The 24,940-nt window shown below is 43.3% G+C and overlaps 1 protein-coding gene across 2 annotated transcripts in view; it reads right to left on the minus strand.

Annotated features, from left to right (window-relative positions):
- Positions 1 to 1,295: 1,295 nt before the first annotated feature.
- Positions 1,296 to 24,940, minus strand: part of LOC124125677 — a 64,950-nt gene continuing 41,305 nt past the window's right edge. The window contains exons 4-13 of one of the 2 annotated variants that reach the window (XM_048401919.1): positions 20,166 to 20,337; positions 17,204 to 17,430; positions 14,835 to 15,016; positions 13,645 to 13,741; positions 10,766 to 10,949; positions 9,404 to 9,529; positions 5,815 to 5,945; positions 4,581 to 5,475; positions 4,206 to 4,362; positions 1,296 to 1,890 (exon numbers count right to left, since the gene is read on the minus strand). In XM_048401919.1, the coding sequence (XP_048257876.1) occupies positions 1,743 to 1,890; positions 4,206 to 4,362; positions 4,581 to 5,475; positions 5,815 to 5,945; positions 9,404 to 9,529; positions 10,766 to 10,949; positions 13,645 to 13,741; positions 14,835 to 15,016; positions 17,204 to 17,430; positions 20,166 to 20,337 (2,319 nt within the window). In that variant the 3' untranslated portion in view covers positions 1,296 to 1,742. Of the gene's footprint in view, positions 1,891 to 4,205; positions 4,363 to 4,580; positions 5,479 to 5,814; positions 5,946 to 9,403; positions 9,530 to 10,765; positions 10,950 to 13,644; positions 13,742 to 14,834; positions 15,017 to 17,203; positions 17,431 to 20,165; positions 20,338 to 24,940 lie in introns of both variants that reach the window. The other variant, XM_048401918.1, reaches the window with a different exon arrangement.

The following is a 24,940-nucleotide window of genomic DNA, read 5'->3' on the forward strand; positions in this document are numbered from 1 at the left end:
TTTTCAGTAGTTAGAACGGACACGACAATCGTTTGGTATTCGAGGGGAGTTGGTAAATTGTTGATCCTGCTTCCTATGAATCTTAGTTGATCAGCCAGCTGTAGAGCCAATGTTCTGAAGGGCGACAAAAGTACATTCCCCTCATGCCAGCTGTAGAAGCCAATGTTCTGAAGGGCGACAGAAGTACATTCCCCTCATGCCAGCTGTAGAAGCCAATGTTCTGAAGGGCGACAGAAGTACATTCCCCTCATGCCAGCTGTAGAAGCCAATGTTCTGAAGGGCGACAGAAGTACATTCCCCTCATGCCAGCTGTAGAAGCCAATGTTCTGAAGGGCGACAGAAGTACATTCCCCTCATGCCAGCTGTAGAAGCCAATGTTCTGAAGGGCGACAGAAGTACATTCCCCTCATGCCAGCTGTAGAAGCCAATGTTCTGAAGGGCGACAGAAGTACATTCCCCTCATGCCAGCTGTAGAAGCCAATGTTCTGACGGGCGACAGAAGCACATTCCCCTCATGCCAGCTGTAGAAGCCAATGTTCTGAAGGGCGACAGAAGTACATTCCCCTCATGCCAGCTGTAGAAGCCAATGTTCTGAAGGGCGACAGAAGTACATTCCCCTCATGCCAGCTGTAGAAGCCAATGTTCTGAAGGGCGACAGAAGTACATTCCCCTCATGCCAGCTGTAGAAGCCAATGTTCTGAAGGGCGACAGAAGTACATTCCCCTCATGCCAGCTGTAGAAGCCAATGTTCTGAAGGGCGACAGAAGTACATTCCCCTCATGCCAGCTGTAGAAGCCAATGTTCTGAAGGGCGACAGAAGTACATTCCCCTCATGCCAGCTGTAGAAGCCAATGTTCTGACGGGCAACAGAAGTACATTCCCCTCATGCCAGATGAACAGAGGGAGACACAAACAGTGCTGAACATACCCTTTATCATCCCAAACTGGCTCCCACAGGAGAAATCACTTGGATAAGATCAAGCGATATCTACACTGTAGATATCGCTGCAAAGAAATTACACCACAATGCTTTGCAGACCATTGTGACATCACTGGTTACCATGACGTCACAATCCAATGACATCACTAATGGCTCTGCCACTGAAGCTGTTAGCAGTACTTTTTACACTGAAGACACTGCTAATTACTGTCTACAAATTGAAAAAGTTGGAAGAATGATGTTGGATGATAAATAAAATCTCACCCTCGTGTCTTTTGATATCAAATATATCAACACTCGTCGATAAAAGTGGCAAAAGTCCTCGGCAAGCCTCGGAAATATTCCACTTTTATCAACTCGTGTTGATATATTTGATACCAAAAGACACTCGGTGAGATTCTCTATTTCTTAGGGACTCGTTTGAATGTTGAACGAAAGCATCATCAGTAATACATAGTGTGTGGTGCGAGTGCTCGCTAAGCACCATGGACTCCAATGTTGGTCAAAGTCTGAAGCACTGGTTCCTCGTCACTGCCATTCCTTTACAGGTAAGGATAAATATTTTCGCATATTCATGAAAGGATTGGGAACTCTTCTTATGACACACACTTATACATTACCTGCCAGAAACACATTTGCAAATGTTCCCAATTATCCCGCACATTGCATCTTAATGTTTCTGATTTCCCTTCTTAGTTAAAGAAATGATGTTTCTTAGCAGCTGCGTCTCAACATTTTTGCCATTGTTTCTTTTATCACATGACAAGATCCCTCTTAGATCAAGTCGAGCTTGCATGAAACATCAGTTGCCCATCCAATGGCTATCGGCGAATCTGCCCATATAGGCTGGCCATCGCTGGTGGTCGTATGGCAGCATCTGAGAGCATCTCTTATTTTGGTTCTGAGGAGCTGACATTGTTGTATTTAGACACGTGCATGTGATACGAACCCTGAAACATCAGACAAAATCCGAAATTAGTTTACGACTTCAGTTTTAGCATTTCGACCTGCGTTAAATCTAAAAACTGTAGTTCTGTCCTGGAAATTGTATATGGTAATTGTAACTGCACCTGTGTTTTGACACACAGCATATGTGTAACCTGCAGGGCAGGTTGTACAAAAACTGGGAATAAGTCCACACCTCCGCCAATACTGGACACAATGTATTGTCCGAATTCACCATGTTAATTTATCATTAAGACAAATCTAAACTTTCTTTAAAGGGGAAGTGTACACGCAAAAATCACTTTCTTTCTTTTTCTAAACAAAACACAATTTTAGAATTAATTAGTATCTGTGTTTGAAAATATACACTCATTTTTTTCACAGTGACAGTAGGAAGCTCACAATAGTGTGAAAATGATATGCCGTTATGAGGCCTTCGTTTTTCGAGCTAAACAGGCCTGAGTTATCCCCCTTAGATTATGACGTAATTGGTGCCAATTAAACTTGGTCCCTGTCTATTCTCAACGCAAAAGATATCAAGTACCAGTTTGCGGTAAAACAACATGGCCTACGACACACTCCGGCGCAGTGGTGACTCAGCATAACACTATGCTGGCTGGCATTTGAGACGCTAGAATTACACACACCTAGACCTACACCACGTGAAGCGGCTCTAACAAAGCATGATGACGTCATAATGTTTATCAATTGGCACCAATGACGTCATATTGCAAGGGGCATAAGCCATTGTGTTTGTTGTGGAAATAGAACACTTGGTAAATGTGAAAAATATAAATCGTTTAAATGCGAAAAATATCTTAATTAATTGTGATATTTTTATATTTTTGTCTATGACACTTCTAGGTTAACACTTTTAACGTGGAAAAAGTACAAGAAAAATAGGTTCATTTCCGTGTGAACTTGCCCTTTAAAGAGTCAACAACAAGCATGGAAGAGCATTAATGAACGGGGGTTAATATTTCTCGAAGGTCAAAGCTTTTTCAAATTAATGCTTATACTTTCCACAAAATGTAAGTAAGGGAAAAGATTATTTGTTTTATCAAAGGTAGGGTTCTTTTATTTAATATGGACCATCGTAGATGCAGGAAACAGACTTTAAAAAAAATAGTGTTTTGTGTTCATATTGTGACAGTGATGAAGGCAGCTTTTGTTGATGCTAAGGGGCGGTGGGGTTGCTTAGTTTTTTAAGAGTTGGCTCGTTACCCGAAGACCCAGTTTTTATTCCTCACATTGGTACTATGTGTGAAGCCCATTTTCTGGTATCCCCCGCTGCTGGAATATTGCCAAAAGAATACTCACTCACTCACTCACTCAAGCTCTCACTCACTCAAGCTCTCACTCACTCACTCACTCACGCTCTCACACACTCACTCACTCACTCACTCACGCTCTCACTCTGTTCTGACCTCTGCATGTACTGAACTAAACTTTGGTCCCGTAGATCCCTCTTAACTCTGTAGGGGCGGTGGGGTAGCCTAGTGGTTAAAGCGTTCGCTCGTCACGCCGAAGACCCGGGTTCGATTCCCGACATGGGTACAATGTGTGAAGCCCATTTCTGGTGTCCCCCGCTGTGATATTGCTGGAATATTGCTAAAAACGGCGTAAAAGCATACTTACACTTACCTCTGTAAATAAGTTACTTGTCCCACAAGGATTTGATATATGTGTAGACTTTTACATCGCCCTTGTCAATGATAAGAGAATGACTGTAGTCTAATTGTAATTGTAAATAAAAACGACAAATCCCCTTCCATAAGAAATCTTCACGTAGAGCTTTTATCAGTATTCCAGTTATATCAAGGCGTGTCAGTTTAACGTGGGAGAAAAGCCCGAAGTGATGTAGGTCTCAGACGTTTACCACTTCGGTGAAACCCACGAGCACGGGTGTGGTGCTGGTACACCTAGAAACATAATCGGGGCGAACCGGGATTCGAACCCACATCATAGGTTTCTGGCGTGCCCAAGGGAAACAACTCTGTACAGCGAATCACGGCGCCGCGGACAACTGGGCCACCCGTGTCCCCTTTTGTTTATGGAACAGTATCAAATAGTGGTATTACAGTACAGTGGTAGGAGTAGTAAGTTGGCGGAGGTGAGAGTATCCTGCCCCATGGATGGCACCCGTCACAAACACATGCAAAGGCAAGTCAATAGCTCACCTGGAAAAACACGGGATTATATGGAACGAGTCATATGGGAAATTATATCGAACATTTTTTGGTCACTGATGCGTCAAATTTGGAAATGTCCTTCACATATCTGCACTTAAACTTTGTGAAGGCTTTACTGGGGCCTTTACCTGTAGACTGTCATCTGACCCATGTGGATACTGAAAGGGTTGTAGTCGTCTTGGCTCTCGTACACTCCGTCATCTGGCAGTTCATGACCGCTCTCTTTAATGCAGTCTTTTGTGATTACGCGTTCATAGTTGTCATGGTCCAAGCCGTAGTACTCGCCTGGGTAGTCGAAAGACGAATATTTGCATCAGTATATTTCTTGCACATGTGAGATTATATTCCCGCAAACAGTTCCCATGCAGTTATGATTTATTTTTTATTGTCTATTGTGGAAGATATTCATCATTTTATTTTAAGTTTCATTTGTTGAATTTGATGTCGTATAATTTGATTGTATTATAATAGAATACATTAGGTTTTAAAACAACATAACTTACTTTTTGGATCAAAACGAATCTTCTCGTTCGCCATTTTATTCGATATGCACTTCTGATCCTTGGGTAAAACGGCGTGTGTCTTCGCTGGATAAAACCAATAGGTTGCGAATATAAAGTCCATGGTATGGTTATAATTGGGATGATCCGGGGGTAAAGATGACGGAGCCACAGTGCCCGTAGATATCAGCCTCTGAAGCCCATCCGCGTCATGTGGACCAACATGGCGTCTCTTCCGCTTCCGGTTTTCTCCATGATCCGGTGACTTCATTTTGTTACTATTACGCTTCTTCCTTCTCATATACTGCCCCTCATATCGACTGTATCCCATCTCCCTCTTCTTAATTTCTTTAAGAAGCTTTTCATTTAATTCTTTTAACTTTTCAACAGTCATAAAATTCTTCTCTTCCATCTCAGCATCTCGCTTCTCCCTCATAAAATGAAACTTTTCCGCTGGCTGCGATCTCTTCTCTGATTTATATTTAGGATAATCTTGACCATACCTATCATTGTCATCATAATCATCATCATTTCTTTGATAATATCCTGGATACTGTTGCGAGTCCGTGTTTAAATCATACGGAAGCTGGTAGTAGTCAGTGTCGTACTGGTTCCGCCTCGGAGAGTTGTCTCCCGTTGACATATAGCCGTTAATAGTGTTCCCGTACTTCCCATTATCTTTGTATCCGTTCCGATTTGGAATTCCCAAGCTGCCCCTGTTCCTTGTACCGGGCACCTGTCTATTTCTGTTCAGATCCTGTCTGGCGGGTATCTGAGCTCCCTTCTTCCGACTGGAAGTCTGTTCATTGCGGTAGTGTGCTTCAGGGGAAATGAATTCTTTAGTCGGCATCGTCAGGGATGGCATCCTGTCGTCATTGGTGACGGTGTCGTCTGTTGGCTGCTTAAAAATATAATCAACATTGAGTGTCAGGGATTGATGCATATATTTTTGTTGTCATTTTGTAATTATTTTGTTGTATTCTTCACAATATAAATTGTCAATGCAAGAGAATAACCAGCCAAGATGTTCTGCCAAAGTACCTACCACTTGGCGTAAAGGGCAAATAGCTGTGGAAATTATATGAATGGCCCACTGAAAATGAGTGACGACACCAGGTAAAAGGTAAGCATGTCCTAGCCTACTGGAAACATAAGAAAGTAAGTATTTACAATGAACATTGTCAAAGTCCAACTAACTACTGTCTCTTCCAACACGCTTTATGGCTAAAACACCCACCTGCCAAAGACCCTGAGCCTTCAAGATATACTTGTCGTAGTGGCTGTTGAGGTGTGGGTGAGATGCGATGAAGTCCAGAGCCTCTTTACTTGTGTTGACCCACACTGAGTGTTCCACACGCTGCCTGTCACCTGAAACATAGAGATACTACACGTTCAGGCTCTGGACTACAGAAGGGGAATTCAGGTACAGCCGTCATCCGAAAAATACTGACTCCCTCTGACAGCTGAGTGATGGAACATCAGAGGAGGTTTATGTGCTCACTGACAATCAAAAGAAATAACAAATAAACGCAAAAAAAGAACTTTTACGCGACAGAACAATATATAGATGTCCATGATACACGAATGCTTCATGACAGTGCCATCACACGTTCCCTGTAAACGCCATCTGACGTTAAAAGAGGCGTGGGGTCATATATCAGTTTTGGGCATGACCACTACCACAGTGACACAAGCTTAAGACCTCTACACAGAATGCTTTGTCAAGGCTTGTGGGATGTCATTCCAGATCTAGACCAACGACTGTTGTACCTGGACGAACAATACAGGCGTGAACAACGTTTCATTTGATCTATAGGGTGCGGGTTTAACAAACCAGCAAAGGGAGTGTTGGAATTTTCTGTTGCCCAATGAAGTCCTTGAGTACACATGCAACGTGGGATCGTGCATTGTCCAGGTGAGGTGAGGTGAGGTGAGGTGAGGTGAGGTGAGGTGAGGTGAGGGCAGGTGAGGTGAGGTGAGGTGAGGTGAGGTGAGGTGAGATGGGGTTTAACGTCGCTTCCAAGATTATTGCACTTATTTTGCGACATGCATGCACGTGTGTGGCTGCTTGTACTAGTCCGGACTGATGCCGATTTAAAGTGCTAGCTGACTGAGATACCATGCCGCAGTTTAACATCAATACCCCACTCAGACACAGTATACTGACTCCGAGCCGACCAGTCCTTGTTTTAGCCCCTTTTAATGCCGAGCGCCAGATAGGGTAACAACAAGTACCATCTTTTAACGTCTTTTGGTATGACGCGGCCGGGGATAGAACCCCGGACATTCAGCTCTCCGGGCGAACGCTCCACCACTAGACCACGGAGGCGGTCCTTGTCCTGCTGAAAACCCCCGGCAAGAACGTTCACAATTCTTGTTTCAAGGCTTCCAGTTCACACATCTGCTCATTTTCAGATTGGCGTGACATACCGTTTAGGAGGTTTGGCCATTAACAAAGTTGATTTTCACAATTAAAACGCTTTTATGATTTTATCTGTTTCTACGGACTCGATCCAACGTGAATGTGGGGCGACTTTCCTAATCATTGGGTTTTACACATGCAATGCCCGGAATGCACGTGCAATTTCGGGGTCTACATGGGTAATCGTGATAAATGTTTGTACATGTGAATTTATCATCCCAAACTGGCTCCCACAGGAGATATCGCTTGGATGAGATCAAGCGATATCTACACTGTAGATATCGCTGCAATCAAATTGCATCACAATGCTTTGCAGACCATTGTGACGTCACTGTTATCATGACGTCACAGTCAAATGACATCACTTATGGCTCTGCTACTGAAGCTGTTAGCAGTTCTTTTTACACTGAAGACATTGCTAATTGTAAACCTATAGAAAGTGTGTTCTGTGTTGTGATTGGCTAATTTGGGTCACATGACCAAATGTCAGAGGGTGAAAATATGATTTGAATTCCCTGAAGCAAGCGACCGAATCACTGTGTAGGAATACATAATTACTCAATATTTTTTGCATACTAATTAACAATGGACGCAAATTGAAATACAAAATTCATAACAAATGTTTTGATTTTCTCTATTCATGGGAATTATTGGGATTATTGAAATAATTACCAAAATCTCAATCACCATAGCGACTAACGCGCTCCTGGCGAATCCTGAGATATCACTGTTCTGTATATCAAACGGCATAAATAAAAATCCAAGACCAAGCCAATTCTTCAAGAAATATGTGCATATAATTTAACGAAAAATAATATCCATTTTGGTTAAGTTATATCGTCAGTTTTAGTTATAAAATAAAATGAAACGGCTATTCATGGACACTATTTATATGAATTTATAATATTGACTATAACACTCCCTAGAAATACATGATGAAATGTAAATGTACCTGTCACATGTACACTTGTTCAAATTAAAGAAATATCGTATACGACACTATAAACTTATCAACTTCATATGTGAACATTGTTCAAACAAACAGGAGATTATCAAACGTTCATATAATGTTGTGGCCTATATCTACGTATGATATCATATTGAACATTGATTAATATCCAAAGTGAAATTAATTGTGTGAATTTTTTTTACAAAAGATATGCAAGATCTACATCATGAAACAGTAAAGAGCAGTTAAAAATGATCGTTTGTACTTTCATTCAAGGACCTTCACCTCGTGGAAATTACCAAATATGTACAACAAATATGTTGAAGTTTGACATCACTACCGGTGACCGAATTTTACAAAATGGCGTGTTGACTGTCAACAGTGCGCGGGATTTTACGAGGGGACTTTCGTTGATTCAGGGTTCGTATATACATAAATGTGACATGTAAGTAATCAGAAACATTCTGACAATCTGTGTACTGTTTTTTGTTGCTGTATTTTTCATTGAAACCAACGAAAATAGTCAGAAATTCTGATAAATACTGTTATCGTTGTGATTTTGCGTCAGTCATGGCGTCACACAGGACGGGAACTTCGACAAGTTCTGTTGAAAATATCAAATTATTGCAATGTATATATGTTTAATTCCCTAATTCTTCCTACGATTCTCTTCCCGTGTATATTCTGAAAATGCAGATCTCGAGCCAATGTACTCAACGAATAGACGAATGGCTTTGTTTACATTTCCAACAAGTGCAGTTTTTTCAGCGTTCGTTTTCACACCTCATTTATTTTGCTTCATTACATCTAGACAATTTGTATTGGTGACAAAGACCATTTGGCATTTGATTCTAAAATGTATGAGGAATTCAAGGATGTAGGTATCGCAGCTGAAATATACGTGATGGTATTTGCGTCTCATTACCGGTGTACGTCTATTACCAAAATCACAATCACCATAGCAACAACAGAACGTTCGATGTTGACGCCTCACAACCGAGTAAGTACGAGGTGTTAAAGAGTGCGCATGTTTTTTTTCTAAATAAAACAATAGGTTTACAATATCGATAAATACTATGTGTGTGTCTATTTCCGGGATTTTATCGAGTATTTGCATCTTGGAAATTTTCATTCGAGCCCCTCAAGCTAACGCTTTCGGGTCTCGAGATGAATTTCCAAGATGCAAATACTCGATAAAATCCCGGAAATAGACACACACATAGTATTTATCTTCTAATTACTGTCTACAAACTGAAAAAGTTTGAAGAATGATGTTGGATGATAAGTAAAATCTCACCCTCGTGTCTTTTGATATCAGATTTATCAGATATATCAGATAATACAGATGTGTGTCGACTTCATGAACCGAGGTCCAAGAGAAATGCCCTTATCCTTTAATGTCACTACTGGTCGGAACAACCATACGTCACCCACTTAATTCTTATTTGGTTTTACCTGAATAATACACTGTTTTCCCTGGTGGCGCCACGTGTGAACTCAATGCAAAGACTTTGCTGAAGCCCTTGGTCTTGAAGCGAAGTTTACAGAAGTCGGACCGGCTCTGTTCATGGACGTTTGTGCCTGAAAGTGGAGAACAATTACTATGATGTTGTTGTTGTTTGTTGTTTGTTGTTTAACGCCACGCTCAGCAATATTCCAGCTATATGACGGCGGTCTGTAAATATCGTGTCTGGACCAGACAAGACAATGATTGATATCATGAGCATCAATCTACGCAATTGGATACGATGACATGCTTCAACCAAGTCAGCGAGCCTTAGCACCCGTTCCCGTTAGTCGCCTCTTACGACAAGCATACAGTCATCTGCGTGGGTTGCTGAAGACATTTTCTACCCCGCATCCTCTCGGGTAACAATCCATTTTGAGACGTACGTACCATTTCGGTGTGAAGATGTGGGGTTTTACGTCGCGTCCAAGATTATTGCACTTATATAACGACGTGCATGCACGTGTATGTGAGTGTGTGTGTGTGTGTGTGAGAGTGTGTGTGTGTGTGTGTGTGTGTGTGTGTGATACTCCGGACTAATGTCTATTTTATAGTGCTAGCTCACTGAGATACCATGCCCCCGTTTAACATGAATACCCCACTCAGATACAGTATACTGACTCCGAGCCGACCCGTCTTTGTTTTAGCCCCTTAATGCCGAGCGCCAGACAGGGTAACAACAAGTACCCTCTGAGCGGTCACTCCTACCACTAGACCACGGAGGCGGTCATCTTAGCATCTGAAGGTGCACTTTGCATCTGAGGACGAACGAACGACGCTACTGTTCAAGTCTAACTTAATCATGCACTAATCTCCTGTTTCCATTTCAAGAGTGATTTCTAATCAAGCGAATCATTGCTTTTATTTATTATGCACTTGCACTTGTTCTAAGACTGTGGTTGGGTAGCCTAGTCGTTACATCGAAGGTCCGGGTTCGAGTCCATACAATGGTTCTACATGTGAATACCATTTCTGGTGTACTTGCCGTTATATTGCAATTGCAACAGTGACGTAAAACCATGCTCATTGTATCACTAAAACTGATTTTTGTTGTTTAATGCCGCTCTCAGCAATATTCCAGCAATATTGTTATTTGGACCGTTGGCTTTGGTTTGTTGTTTTATGCCGCACTCAGCAATATTCCAGCTATACGGCGGCGGTCTGTAAATAATCGAGTCTGGAACAGACAATCCAGTGATTTACATCATGAACATCGATCCACGCAATTGGGATCGATGACATGCATCAACCAAGTCATGACCTCTGTATTGAATAAATTAGCTTTTCTAGTCAGTCTTGTCTTGGTCTACCTTTCAGAAAGTTGAACTCCTCTCCCCCTCCCTCGTGGTCCTCACAGTCTGCCAGCCAGTACAGGAAGATGTCGTTGCCCCTCCCCTCCAGGCTGATGGTCAGGGAGGAGGTCTGTGCCCCCACGGTGTCCCTCACTGACTGATCCAGGAGGGGGGCACCTGTCCTGCCGTCCAGCACCGTTGTCTGTGGGAAGACAAATACAAGTCAGGATTACGGACTACTGACCAAGGTCAATTTACTGTTTTCCACTTTAACAAAGGTATAAACTGTTCATGTTGTGTGTGGACGATGATCATGAGAGTTAAGTCACCAGTATACTGATCTTTTGTTAATCGCTGCGAACAGGAGAATACCGGAGACAAGTACAGTAAACTACGGTTGTAACGAACACGCTTATAACGAACTGATGGATATAACGAGCTTACTTTTTGGTCCCGACTATTTGCTGTAGTTTTGCTGTATTTGCTTATAACGAACTACGGTTATAACGAACTGAAATTAGTGGTCCCTTTGAGTTCGTTATAACCGTAGTTTACTGTACATTTGTCATCCCAAACGATTGTTAACGTCATGCATGTGAGTTTTTTCTGAAAAACCACAAGAATCTATTTAGGCCATACATTGTTTGACGTTCCTCATTCAGATGTTATCGAATGTTACACTACAGAACCTTAACAGACAATGAACACAATAACATGCAACAATCCATGAATATAACGGACAAAGGGCGAGGTAGGGTAAAAGATCTTTTTGGGCTCTGAATGTGTCAACCTTTATCAGACATATTCAAATGGCTGACATATAACCTTGTGGGTCCCTTACACTTGCAATATTTGGAGTGAGTGAGTGAGTGAGTGAGTGAGTGAGTGAGTTGTGTTTCACGCCGCTTTTAACAGTATTCCAGTTATATCGCGGCGTGTCAGCTTAATGTGGAAGGAAAGCCCGAAGTAATGCAGGTCTTAGACGTTTACCACTTCGGTGAAACCCACGAGCACGGGTATGGTGCTGACAAACCTAGAAACATAATCGGGGCGAACCGGGATTCGAACCCACAATCATAGGTTTCTGGCGTGCCCAAGGGACGCAACTCTGCACAGCGAATCGCGGCGCCCAAGACGACTGGGCCACCCGTGCCCCCTGCAATGTTTGGAACTGTTGCCATGCTCCCGTATACAAAACTACCTTACACGATTGAAAAAGGTAGCTCTAAGTCAAAGTCTGTGACCCAAGATTTTCTTTATATTTGTGACGTCATCAGCTACGACAGTCAGCTTGTACGAAGAGGTGTTCAAATACAAAAACAACCGATTCATGAAAACCTCCATCTTCCCGAGGCAAGCCTGTCCACTAGCCTTTATGAAAGCCTAGTTTCTACCCTTGCCACATCAAGGCCACATTTCTTGGCTCGACCCTGGCGCCACCTTGCGTAGACCAAGCATCGGGAACATGGAAAACCTCTAAAATCAATCTGTTTGACCCAGTTCATCAATACCTATGTATTGGTTGTTGTCATTAGTCCCTACCATATAACTAATGAAATGAACATGAGTTATTTATCATGCCTATGGCTATATCTAATAGTTCAAAACAATTTCTAAAACGTTTGCTCAATTCTTAACTTATACACATCCTACCCTGACCTCACAACAGTCCTCTGGGTCTCGGTATAACCATCTTTACTGTATTTTAATTAGTATTCTAATACTTGTAATATGTATATATTTGGGGCATTAAATTGATGGTGTGTCTTATTAACCCAGATACGTTTTGGGTATTGGGACACAAATCCTTTAAAGCCAGTATTCTTACACTGTTGAATCCCACGCGAATATCGCACATGTAAGCTTTGTATCTCCCCTGTCATAGCCGACGAGTTCCACTACCTCTTTAGATGTGAGTATTTTGACCAGCAAAGAAAAACATTAATTTATAATAGATATCTAAACTGGTCAAACATTATTTCCTTTAAGCATTTGATGTCAAATATGAGAACTTACAATCTTAAAATACTGTCTAAATTTGTAAAAATATTACTTTCTGCACTAAAGTAAAGCACTGTTGCCACTTGATCACATTGTATTTTTGTATATATGTAAGTTATTATGTTGCTCATATACTACCGGTCGGCGGTTTGAGTTAATAAAGAACTTGAACTTGACAAACAAAAAAACAATGCCTTCACAAGGCCTTCACAATGCCTTCACAATGCCTTCAGATGTTGGGAGTCGAACCAGTTATGTCTTAGCTACCGGGATTGCACGTATTTAAGCCAACAGTTTTTAGCTCATGGGCATAAACAGGAGATTTCTTATCCGATTTTGTAGCCCATGGGCTTAAATTAAAACCACAATTTCGCGTGATCCACCAACACGTAGAATGTAACGTCAGTATATGAATAATCGAGACTTTTACAAACTGTTAGCTCAGTGCCATGCTTCCATACTTATGGGACAGATTGGTGTCCTCGATTGTATTGATAATTGGTGTTTAAGTACCGATTTAGTGTCTTATTGCACTTTTAAATTAGACCATATTTCATTCATTAAAATTGAATGAAATGGCGTGTTTACATATGGTCCAAACATAAGCCCAGAGCTTAATTATGGATGACGTATTCGACTGCAAAAGGTTATATAGCCCGTTGTAAGGCCCCGGGCTTAAATACAAGCATTCCTGGCATGGATCTTCCCATCAACACGTGGACATTAACCTCGGAGTAGTGGGGCGGTCGGGTAGCCTAGCGTTCTCTCGTCACGCCGAAGAGCCGGGTTCGATTCCCCACATGGGTACAATGTCTGAAACCCCTTTCTGGTGTCCCCCGCCGTGATATTGCTGGAATATTGCTAAAAGCGGCGTAAAACCATACTCACTCACTCACCTCGGAGTAGTAGTACACGGGGAATCCTGGTCCGTGAGAAAACTTCACCAGAAAGTCTGGCACGTCATCGTCGTTGTAGAAGCCGGCAGCTGGAGTGCTGAAAGGACAATGACAGATCCTAACACCATTGAAGGTCGTTTCTATTTACTGATCACATCCTTCTGTTGTTGATATATGTCATCCTATATCTACGTCATTGACACTGTCGTGTTTACCTGCACATAGCATTGATACTGTCGTGTTTACCTGCACATAGTGACACTGTCGTGTTTACCTGCACATAGTGACACTGTCGTGTTTACCTGCACATAGCATTGATACTGTCGTGTTTACCTGCACATAGCATTGATACTGTCGTGTTTACCTGCACATAGTGACACTGTCGTGTTTACCTGCACATAGCATTGATACTGTCGTTTTTACCTGCACATAGCACTGACACTGTCGTGTTTACCTGCACATAGCACTGACACTGTCGTGTTTACCTGCACATAGCATTGATACTGTCGTGTTTACCTGCACATAGTATTGACACTGTCGTGTTTACCTGCACATAGCATTGATACTGTCGTGTTTACCTGCACATAGTGACACTGTCGTGTTTACCTGCACATAGCATTGATACTGTCGTGTTTACCTGCACATAGCACTGACACTGTCGTGTTTACCTGCACATAGCACTGATACTGTCGTGTTTACCTGCACATAGCATTGACAGTGTCGTGTTTACCTGCACATAGCATTGACACTGTCGTGTATACCTGCACATAGCATTGACACTGTCGTGTGTACCTGCACATAGCATTGACAGTGTCGTATTTACATGCACATAACGTTGACACTGTTTTTGTTAACCTGCACATAGTGACACTGTCGTGTGTACCTGCACATAGCATTGACACTGTCGTGTGTACCTGCACATAGCATTGACACTGTCGTGTTTACCTGCACATAACATTGACACTGTCGTGTTTACCTGCACATAGCATTGACACTGTCGTGTGTACCTGCACATAACATTGACACTGTCGTGTGTACCTGCACATAACATTGACACTGTCGTGTGTACCTGCACATAACATTGACACTGTCGTGTGTACCTGCACATAACATTGACACTGTCGTGTGTACCTGCACATAGTGACACTGTCGTGTGTACCTGCACATAACATTGACACTGTCGTGTTTACCTGTACGATTCCGACAGGGGCAGGGTGTAGTTCCACAACTGAGTGTAGTCGTAGCCGTCGAAGGCGATGGTGCTGGAGTTGAAGGTGGAGATGATGATGTCCTGGACGCCATCCCCGGTGATGTCAACAAGGACCGGAGGCGTCATGACCCCCTTATACTCGTCAGTGTATATTTTCACAGCCTGAAATACAGTAGTGACGGTATAGAAGCAATGACGTTCCACAAAGTGATCTCAGCGTTATAACTATCGTAGCCATATATTCAAATATGGGAGATACGATCACCTCAGCGTTAAGATCGCTTTGTGCAACGGACCTCTGATTTCCTACCTAGTCCACCATTTCTGCGTCAAGCTCCTGAATGTGAGACCAGGGTTTAACGCCACTTTTAACACATCATCCCGAGGCAAGGGCGTAAAAGTCCATTTCCCACCCTTGCCGAACTAGACTGGGATTCCAGAGTTACATTTTGGCTGGATTAACGAGTCTATGCATAGTCCAATCAAAATGCCGAAACGAACGACATGGGTTTCAACGTGCAGATTTCGGTCGACTGCAGGATTTGCAAAGCATGTGTACCGCCAACTGGGCGTCGACAGATATTTTGAAATGTTTTTAATGTTATTAATCGAGGTGCTCAAGTGACTTGATTCACACTGGGTAAGACCTGTTTTGTTACAATTTAGATCTTTATTATCGATCAAATCGACTTGACTGGGCGCGGCCATTTTGTTCGAAGTAAATGCAAGTGATATGAGAGATGGAATCTGATTGGTCAATAGGAGGGACATAGGAGGGGCATTGAAGGTGCATAACTCGTAATAGCCGCTGATGGCGCTATGATCGAGCCTGGAAATACCAGCCTGGTTCGGCAAGGGTGGAAACTCGACTTTTATAGTCAGTTAACGCCCGTGACTCGGGAAGATGCTTTCAATAGTATTTCAGTGATATCAGGGCCTGTACGTTTCATTATGTACAACGGCGTGGTGCAGACAAACCAAGAACTATAACCATTGAGAATAAGGGAATCAAACTTGTACAGAGGATGTATTACATTGAATTAATGTGGCACGTTTTGGTCATAATCGTTAGACAGTGAAAAGGTTTTAATATTTCCTGATTGCAAAACAAAAGGCCAAGCGCGGAATGGAGTGGTGATAACACGTAGATTTAACTGCTCCTCTGGGAGAACATTGCATCCATAAAACTGCGCTGACTTTTTTCAGTACTGGTCAAAAAGTTGAATTTTTTAAAATATGTGTACCTAGGTCAATAGGTAAGTGAGTGAGTGATTATGGTTTTACGCCGCTTTTAGCAATATTCCAGCAATATCATGGCGGGGGACAACAGAAATGGGCTTCACACATTGTACCCATGTCGGGATTCGAACCCGGGTTAATAGGTAAGTGTAGGATGTTATCTCATGTTTATTAACTGCCGGGCAAAGGAAAGCATACAGCAAGGTTTGATGTTTGTTAAAAATAAAACAAACAGGTAATGATTATTCGAAAAAGGTAATTTGAGGGTATCATAGTTTTGTTTTTTTTTAAGTTTGCAATGTAAAGGTTTCAGCCCAGTAACGTATAAAACGTTTTTGGTCAAATACAATTTTCAAGTGTACATTTGCAGATATTTTAGTGAGCCGACAAACATTCTGGTGTTCTTGATTTTTGTTTGTTTTGAACCTTGTTTTAACGCCGTACTCAGCAATATTGTGACTGCGGTCTGTAAATAATCGAGTCTGGACCAGACAATCCAGTGATTGACATCATGAGCATGGATCCACGCAATTGGGATACGATGACATGCATCAACCAAATCAGCGAGCCTGACCACCCGATCCCGTTCGTCGCCTCTTACGACAAGCATAGTCACCTTTTACGGTTGAGGGTTGATGAAGACCTATTCCACCCCGGATCTTCACGGGCCTTGTAGGTAATAGTTATATATTAAACAGTTCTAACGTTGTATGTTATGTCTGACCCGACAGAGTGAGGTATTAGATGTTTAAAGAAATGACAGGGCGGTCGGGTAGCCTAGTGGTTAAAGTGTGCGCTCGTCACGCCGAATACCCGGGTTCGATTCCCCACATGGGTACAATGTCTGAAGCCCATTTCTGGTTTCCCCCCACGTGATATTGCTGGAATATTGCTAAAAGCGGCGTAAAACCATACTGGCTCTTTAAAGAAATGACGGAACACAAGTTTTCTACTACGCTGCGATAAGGACTCCCAAGTTGTTTCCAAATATAAATCGCCTTTTACGGCAGGCAAGGGTTTCTGTAGACCTATTCTACCCCGGGTCTGGTGTTCTTGGACGTTGAATCTGTCTAGTGCCTCTATAATCACATGGCTCCGTCCTACACACACCTTCTGAACCTGGCCCTTGAACAGATGATTCAGCGTGATCCTCCAAAGCGACCCCGCGTGCGTCTCTCCCCCCGTCCCGAACAGCACGATCTGCGTCCCATCCAGCTGGGTGTACACCTGGGGGGAGTAGTACGTCTCCCTCTGGTCCGGCACCCCCACCCACCGCAACACCTCACCGGTGCGGCCGCTGAAGAAGATGAGTCGGCCCGTCAGGCGGAACTCGCTACCTAAACACAGAAAGTAGAGATAAGATGGGTCTACCCGTCAGGCGGAACTCGCTAACTGATCACAGAAAGTAAAGATAAGATGGGTCTTCCCGTCAGGCGGAGCTCGCTTCCTGAACACAGAAAGTAAAGATAAGATGGGTCTACCCGTCAGGCGGAACTCGCTCCCTGAACACAGAAAGTAAAGATAAGATGGGTCTACCCGTCAGGCGGAACTCGCTACCTGAACACAGAAAGTAGAGATAAGATGGGTCTACCCGTCAGGCGGAACTCGCTCCCTGAACACAGAAAGTAAAGATAAGATGGGTCTACCCGTCAGGCGGAACTCGCTCCCTGAACACAGAAAGTAGAGATAAGATGGGTCTACCCGTCAGGCGGAACTCGCTACCTGAACACAGAAAGTAGAGATAAGATGGGTCTACCCGCCAGGCGGAACTCGCTCCCTGAACACAGAAAGTAAAGATAAGATGGATCTACCCGTCAGGCGGAATTCGCTCCCTGAACACAGAAAGTAAAGATAAGATGGGTCTACCCGTCAGGCGAAACTCGCTCCCTGAACACAGAAAGTAAGATAAGATGGGTCTACCCGTCAGGCGGAACTCGCTCCCTGAACACAGAAAGTAAAGATAAGATGGGTCTACCCGTCAGGCGGAACTCGCTCCCTGAACACAGAAAGTAAAGATAATATGGGTCTACCCGTCAGTCGGAACTCGCTCCCTGAACACAAAAAGTAAAGATAAGATGGGTCTACCCGTCAGGCGGAACTCGCTACCTAAACACAGAAAGTAAAGATAAGATGGGTCTACCCGTCAGGCGGAACTCGCTCCCTGAACACAGAAATTAAACATAAGATGGGTCTACCCGTCAGTCGGAACTCGCTCCCTGAACACAGAAAGTAAAGATAAGATGGGTCTACCCGTCAGGCGGAACTCGCTACCTGAACACAGAAAGTAGAGATAAGATGGGTCTACCCGTCAGGCGGAACTCGCCACCTGAACACAGAAAGTAGAGATAAGATGGGTCTACCCGTCAGGCGAAACTCGCTCCCTGAACACAGAAAGTAAAGATAAGATGGGTCTACCCGTCAGGCGGAACTCATGACCATTGTAAGAACGTAAAACACTCAAGGGGTCCACAACCGTGTCTCTACCCCTTACCCCAACCCCAGTCCTACTGTAACACCCCCACGCGCCACCCCAACACCTCCACCCCGCCCCGCCGAATAAGAAACAATTTTATCACGAATTTGCACATGCGTATGTCCTGTCCTACCAACAGCACCTGTCGTGAGTGATGTTCAAGGTCACGTCTTTGTAGACACGTATTGTTTTACACGGTATTGCTGACAAACAAAACGGACGAGATCACTGCCGTGTTAGGCAAATGCTTTCATTTGAGGATTGACTGTGTATTGTTTTCGTTTCATTGAGGTATGAATAATATAACCGATGTGAAAACTGTATTCTTAGAAAAGTTTCACATCGGTTTTTCTATTCATACCTCAACGAACTGAAAAAATATACTGTCAATCTTTATAATTAAATTAGACAGCGAAAACATGTATTATCTGCAATAGTATAATAAAAAACAGTTATGCAAATCAAAGCAGAAAAAATGACGAGAATGATAAACATTCCAGGTGTAGGAATACATACTGTGGCGTGACATGAATCAGGTGATCGTTTATTTTATGCACATAACTTGACACGCCCACAAATCAGTAGCCAATAAACGGAGAGAAGGATCAAAACAATGTTCATAGGACCTGTCAATCAAAGAAAGAGGCGAGAAGAACTGCAACAGTCAGACTGTAACGAGCCGGAACAAATATGTCCGAGAAGGCGGCTGTTTCAAATGACATAGTCAGTTACCGACAAACATTAGTTCCCTGAGAAACGGAAGACACAGTTGGGAAAATGCGAATTAGAAATTAACCCCAAAGACATGAAATTTGTGGAACCAAGACGAGCGAGGCTCAAAAGGTGGGTTGGACCATGAATATGCATGAATGTCGCTAAAAAGTCCTGTGCATAACGATGTAGGTAGCAGAAAAGGAGTTCCCTTAACAGTGATATTGGGATTCCATAGTAATGGAAGTAGTCCGCTTTCCTGGGAAATAAACACACTCCGCCGCAGTGGTGACTCAGCATAACACCACTGCCACAGGCTAATTTGAATATCACGTGACCGGCCTTTTCTCTTGTTTGTAAACAAAAGCGCTTTTTCAAAATCAGAATAGAACGGGCTTATGAAAGTATTTGGGGTAGCTTTACATATTGTTTTGTATAATTATATAGATATACTACTATAACTGCGACAGTGAGTTGCATGACAATACATATATATTCATCAAAGTGACCGTATCGCTAGCTCTCCGTAGGGCTTCGACGACAGCACGTGGAGCCGTACAACCAATGTAAACATAGGATAACTAGGTAAATGGAAATAGTTTTTCACGATTTAGGATATCTTGTCAATGAAAGTTAACCATTCTATGACATATGTTTATCTAGATATGTAGACGTGTCAAAAATGAAACGGATGAAAGCGTAGACAATGTCTTGAATGGACTGTGAAAGATGTGACGAATCGTCACATGGCGCTGGCCTGTGGCAGAGGTACTATGCTAGCAGGGAACTCTGGGAGGAGAGTGGGAAATGAATGCAATAACACGTGACCACTTCAGCTAATGAGAATGCAGGAATTACAACGAACACAACGAAAATTTAATAATTTACCTGGATCCTGTAGGGGGTCGCCGCCATGTGCAGCCAGGACGTCGACGACGCCATCGTGGTCGAGGTCAGCGACGACCTGTGCGGTGTACAAGTTCATGATGCTGTTCCGGGATTCCTGGTCGCCGAAGTTCCACAAGAGTTGTCCGTCCTTGCCGCTTACGGCCTGGAACGTCTGGAAGTACACACGTCGTGGTGACGCCGACAGACGTTTCAAGATACATGTCATTTGAGTGAGTGAGTTGGATTTTACGCCGCTTTTAGCAATATTCCAGCAATATCACGGCGGGGGTTACCAGAAATGGGTTCACACATTGTACCCATGTCGGGAATCGAACCCGGGTCTTCGGCGTGACGAGCGAACGCTTTAACCACTAGGCTACCCGACCGTCCCCTTCGCCAAGCGACAGGACATCCTTTAGTGTTATAAGCTGCCGGACAAGAGAGAGAATTCGGATTGGAATTGCATTTGACCAATCACAAAAGTTATTGACCCGTGAAGATCCGGGTTAGAATAGGTCTTCAGCAACCCATGCTTGCCATAAAAGGCGACTATGCTTGTCGTAAGAGGCGACTAACGGGATCGGGTGGTCAGGCTCGCTGACTTGGTTGATGCATGTCATCTACCCCAATAGCGTGGATAGATGTTCATGGTATCAATCACTGGATTGTCTGGTTCAGACTCGAATATTTACCGACCTCCGTCATATAGCTGGATTATTGCTGAGTGCGGCGTTAAACAAACAAACAAACATTTGCACAAGTTACCATTGGAAGATGACGTTAATAGACAAATGGGCTATCAAGTTTTACTTTTTCAAATGCTCTCCTTTACCTTCACGTAAGGTTCATAGTCTGACAATTGACTTGCCTTGGCATGTGTTTGTGACTCGTGCCACCAGTGGGTCAAAATACGATCAACTTTTCGCGAACACCTGGTATCATCACTATTTGATAGTCATTCATAAACAAATGCTCTTGTGGCCATTGAAATACTTTTCTCGCTTTTATTTCATTCATTCATTTCCAATTGTTGCACCAGCAAATATTTTAAATATTTGACGTCAATCGCAAACTAAGTCACTACATGCGCAACATCAGGTGAGTAAATATATTTGAAGCCTAGGATGTGTTTGGAATACATCACCGCCATTTTCTTTGTAAAAGGGACAACCCCTACCCTCGCGAACACACCCACACCACACCCCTACCCCCACCAACGCACACCACCCTTCCCCCCAGGAACCGTGTTCAAGTTTCTTGGGGATGTTTGTTTTGGGCCGAGTGGGCTCAATGGTAGGGGCAGGTAACTCTTGTACCGTCAAACGTAAGACAAACAGCAGGGAATGCAGTTTGAGAAAGGGAGGGAACTCCTGACGGCTTGTTTATTTCTCTCTTCAAAATGCCGACCACAAGTGTCTGATGCGGCCGTTCAATACCACACAATGCTGCAGAATCACAACACCCTGGGATAATAGGAGACAGGGTGCAGTGATCTAAATGAACACTATCGATTGCTCCTGGGTCTCATTCGATGAGAGAGACGGCGGCAACCCAGGTAACCTCCTTCAAATTACAGTTCACTTCGCTGCGCGTGCTCTGACTACGTGTGTAGGAAAGTGGGCCCTGGAGACGGAGCCCAGCCAATTTCCCGGTTTCGGCACTACGTGCGACTTTGTGAGAGCCCCTCGTCTGATGTTCCGCTGTCTGGGTTCTGAGACTGAACCACTACATGGAATATTTGTTGGAAATGGCTTGGGAAATGTTTCAAAGACAACACAGCATGGCAAAATAAACAGCCCCTTCACAGAAGTTCCCGTCAACACTCACGGACGTTCTTAATTAATATTCCACACTAATTGACGTGAAATACCGAAATACAAGATATTTGGACGGGTAACTCGGGTGGTAGGGTCGGGTGGGAACTGAGTAGGCCCCGGGTACCCACAGGACTACCCGCACCCATGGTTAGTCACATGATATATTATTTAATGACAAACGAAGTTATCTAGAACTTCAAGGCTATACTACACAAGTCGCTAATACACGATACCTTCTGACTTTCAGTCAAATTCAGTGTACGCATGACCAGATCGTCCTATATCTATATCTAAGTGCATTTTGCCAGGGTTCGGTCAAACTAGTCCCAGTCAGACATTTTGTACCCATCTCTTGAGACCTACAGCGGGTACCCGGGTGGGGAAGGGTAAAAGTGTGTTGGGTACCCGGGTAGTAAATATGGACTCGTCCAAGCCCTTGCAATACACGGCAGTATTCCTCCACACAAAGCTTCAACCGTCGCTCTCCTGTGCCTTCACATAAGGTTCAAAGGCTGACAATTGACTTGCCTTGGCATGTGTTTGTGACTCGTGCCACCAGTGGGTCAAAATACGATCAACTTTTCGCGAACACCTGGTATCATCACTATTTGATAGTCATTCATAAACAAATGCTCTTGTGGCCATTGAAATACTTTTCTCGCTTTTATTTCATTCATTCATTTCCAAATGTTGCACCAGCAAATATTTTAAATATTTGACGTCAATCGCAAACTAAGTCACTACATGCGCAACATCAGGTGAGTAAATATATTTGAAGCCTAGGATGTGTTTGGAATACATCACCGCCATTTTCTTTGTAAAAGGGACAATCCATACAACCAAGCCCTCCAATACATTTCGCGTCTTATCTCCGTGTTTGGACTTTAACGTATCTAATATAAAAGTTATTATATTCGTGAGTCCTGTTCATATACATATATTCCGCGTCCGTGGTCCAGCGGTGGAGCGTCCGTCCGGAGGGCGGAAGGTCGTGGATTCGATCCCCGGCCGCCTCATAGTAAAAATCGTCAAAAGATGGTACTTGTTGTTACCCTGCCTGGGGTTCGGTATTAATAGGCTAAAACAAGGACTGGTCGCCTCGGAGTCATTATTCTGTATCTGAATGGGATATTCACGTTAAAGTGTGGCATGGTTTCTCAGTAGGCTAGCAGTATAAAATCGGCATGACTTGTCTGGAGTAGTACAAGCAGCCACACACGCACGCACGTACACACGCACATGCACACGCACACGTTATGTACGTGCAAGAATCTTGGACGCGACATTAAACCCGATGTCATCCCACCTCGTATATATGGTGATGTTAAGTTTGTACTTCTTGTCACGACCCGTGAAGATTCCGGGGTAGAATAGGTCTTCAGCAACCTATACTTGACGTAAAAGGCGACTATGCTTGTCGTAAAAGGCGACTAACGGGTGGTCAGGCTCGCTAGCTTGGTTGATACATGTCATCGATCCCAATTGCGTGAATCGATGCTCATGATGTCAATCACTGGATTGTCTGGTCCAGACTCGATTATTTTTCAGACCGCCGTCATATAGCTGGAATATTGCTGAGTGCGGCGTTAAACAACAAACAAACAAACAAACAAACTTCTTGTCACACTACCTGGCGATCTAATCGGCATTAATGGACTAAAACGAGGACAGGTCGGCTCGTCACGCGTCCATCAACGTCGCCACATAAGTGCGTTATTAAACCCTATTTCACCTCACCTCACCTTTAAGCACTGACAATAAAATAATAACACTAATTTAAACGGTGACCTTGACCTTATACTTAACTGACAACAGAGGTATAGAGAATTCAGCATAAGAGATACTCTGTAAATAAATTGGTCAGAAATGTTAAAACAGATTGCCACAGGAAACTGAGTTTCTTGGTAAGGTTCTCATTGACAGTAACAGGGAAATGGTTTTAGGAGGAACACTGCGTACACGAGGAGCTTAAACCGACCAATCAGAGACCCTATCTCGGCATCGCCGATCTGGTCAATATCCGGTTCTCCAGGCCATAAATGATGGATAACTTGTCAAATAACCTTCCACATCCGCTTGGTAAAATAGGTCCTTTTGAGATACTGTTTCTGTGCAGCGGATGAATTTTAATTGTAAATGCCGTGTTGCTATGATTTGACACATTCGTTGACATTCTTTTTCTAAAGGTTTGACGTACATGGCCTTGCTAATTAAAAAAACGCAAAGATGATGTCACTTTGCTTATATTTTAGTGGATTATGTACTTGTTGGTTTGTTGTCTAACGCCGCACTCAGCAATTTTCCAGTTGTATGACGGCGGTCTGTAAATAAGCGAGTTTGGACCAGACATTCCAGTCATTGACATCATGAGCATCGATCCACGCAATCGGGATACGATGACATGCATCAACCAAGTCAGCAACCTGACCAGCCGATCCCGTTAGTCGACTCTTACGACAAGCATAGTCGCCTCTTACGGCACGCATGGGTTGCTGAAGACCTATTCTACCCCGGAATCTTCACGGATTGCGGATTCTATAAGGCGAAGTGGTGGAGGTATGTACAGGATAAACTGTGATCTCACTGCAGTCGTATCATATCGCCACTGCAGAATCAACCTCGCCCCCAGCAATAGGGGCGAATTACTCTTCAACACGTGTGGGTATTTGAAAAAGAATCTACATGTCATACCCTTCTGATAATGAGTGATGTTATTTTTCCGGAGTGACGTTGTCGAATATGTTTAAAACAAATGTGTTGACAAAATAGCGGATACTGTACCACTTCGCACTTTCTTATTGGTCAGTCATGTTGCTTGATTTACAGTTATTCACAACGGTACTTTCCCAGCGACAAAGTCCTGATAACATCTATCGGGTGAAGGACTCACTGTTTAGAGTAATGTCAGTCCTATGTATATAGATTGTGGTCGTTGTACAACCATGTAGTTTCTATATT

Source organism: Haliotis rufescens, unplaced genomic scaffold (assembly GCF_023055435.1).
Source record: "Haliotis rufescens isolate VD_foot unplaced genomic scaffold, xgHalRufe1.0.p SCAF_24, whole genome shotgun sequence".
NCBI lineage: Eukaryota > Metazoa > Mollusca > Gastropoda > Lepetellida > Haliotidae > Haliotis > Haliotis rufescens.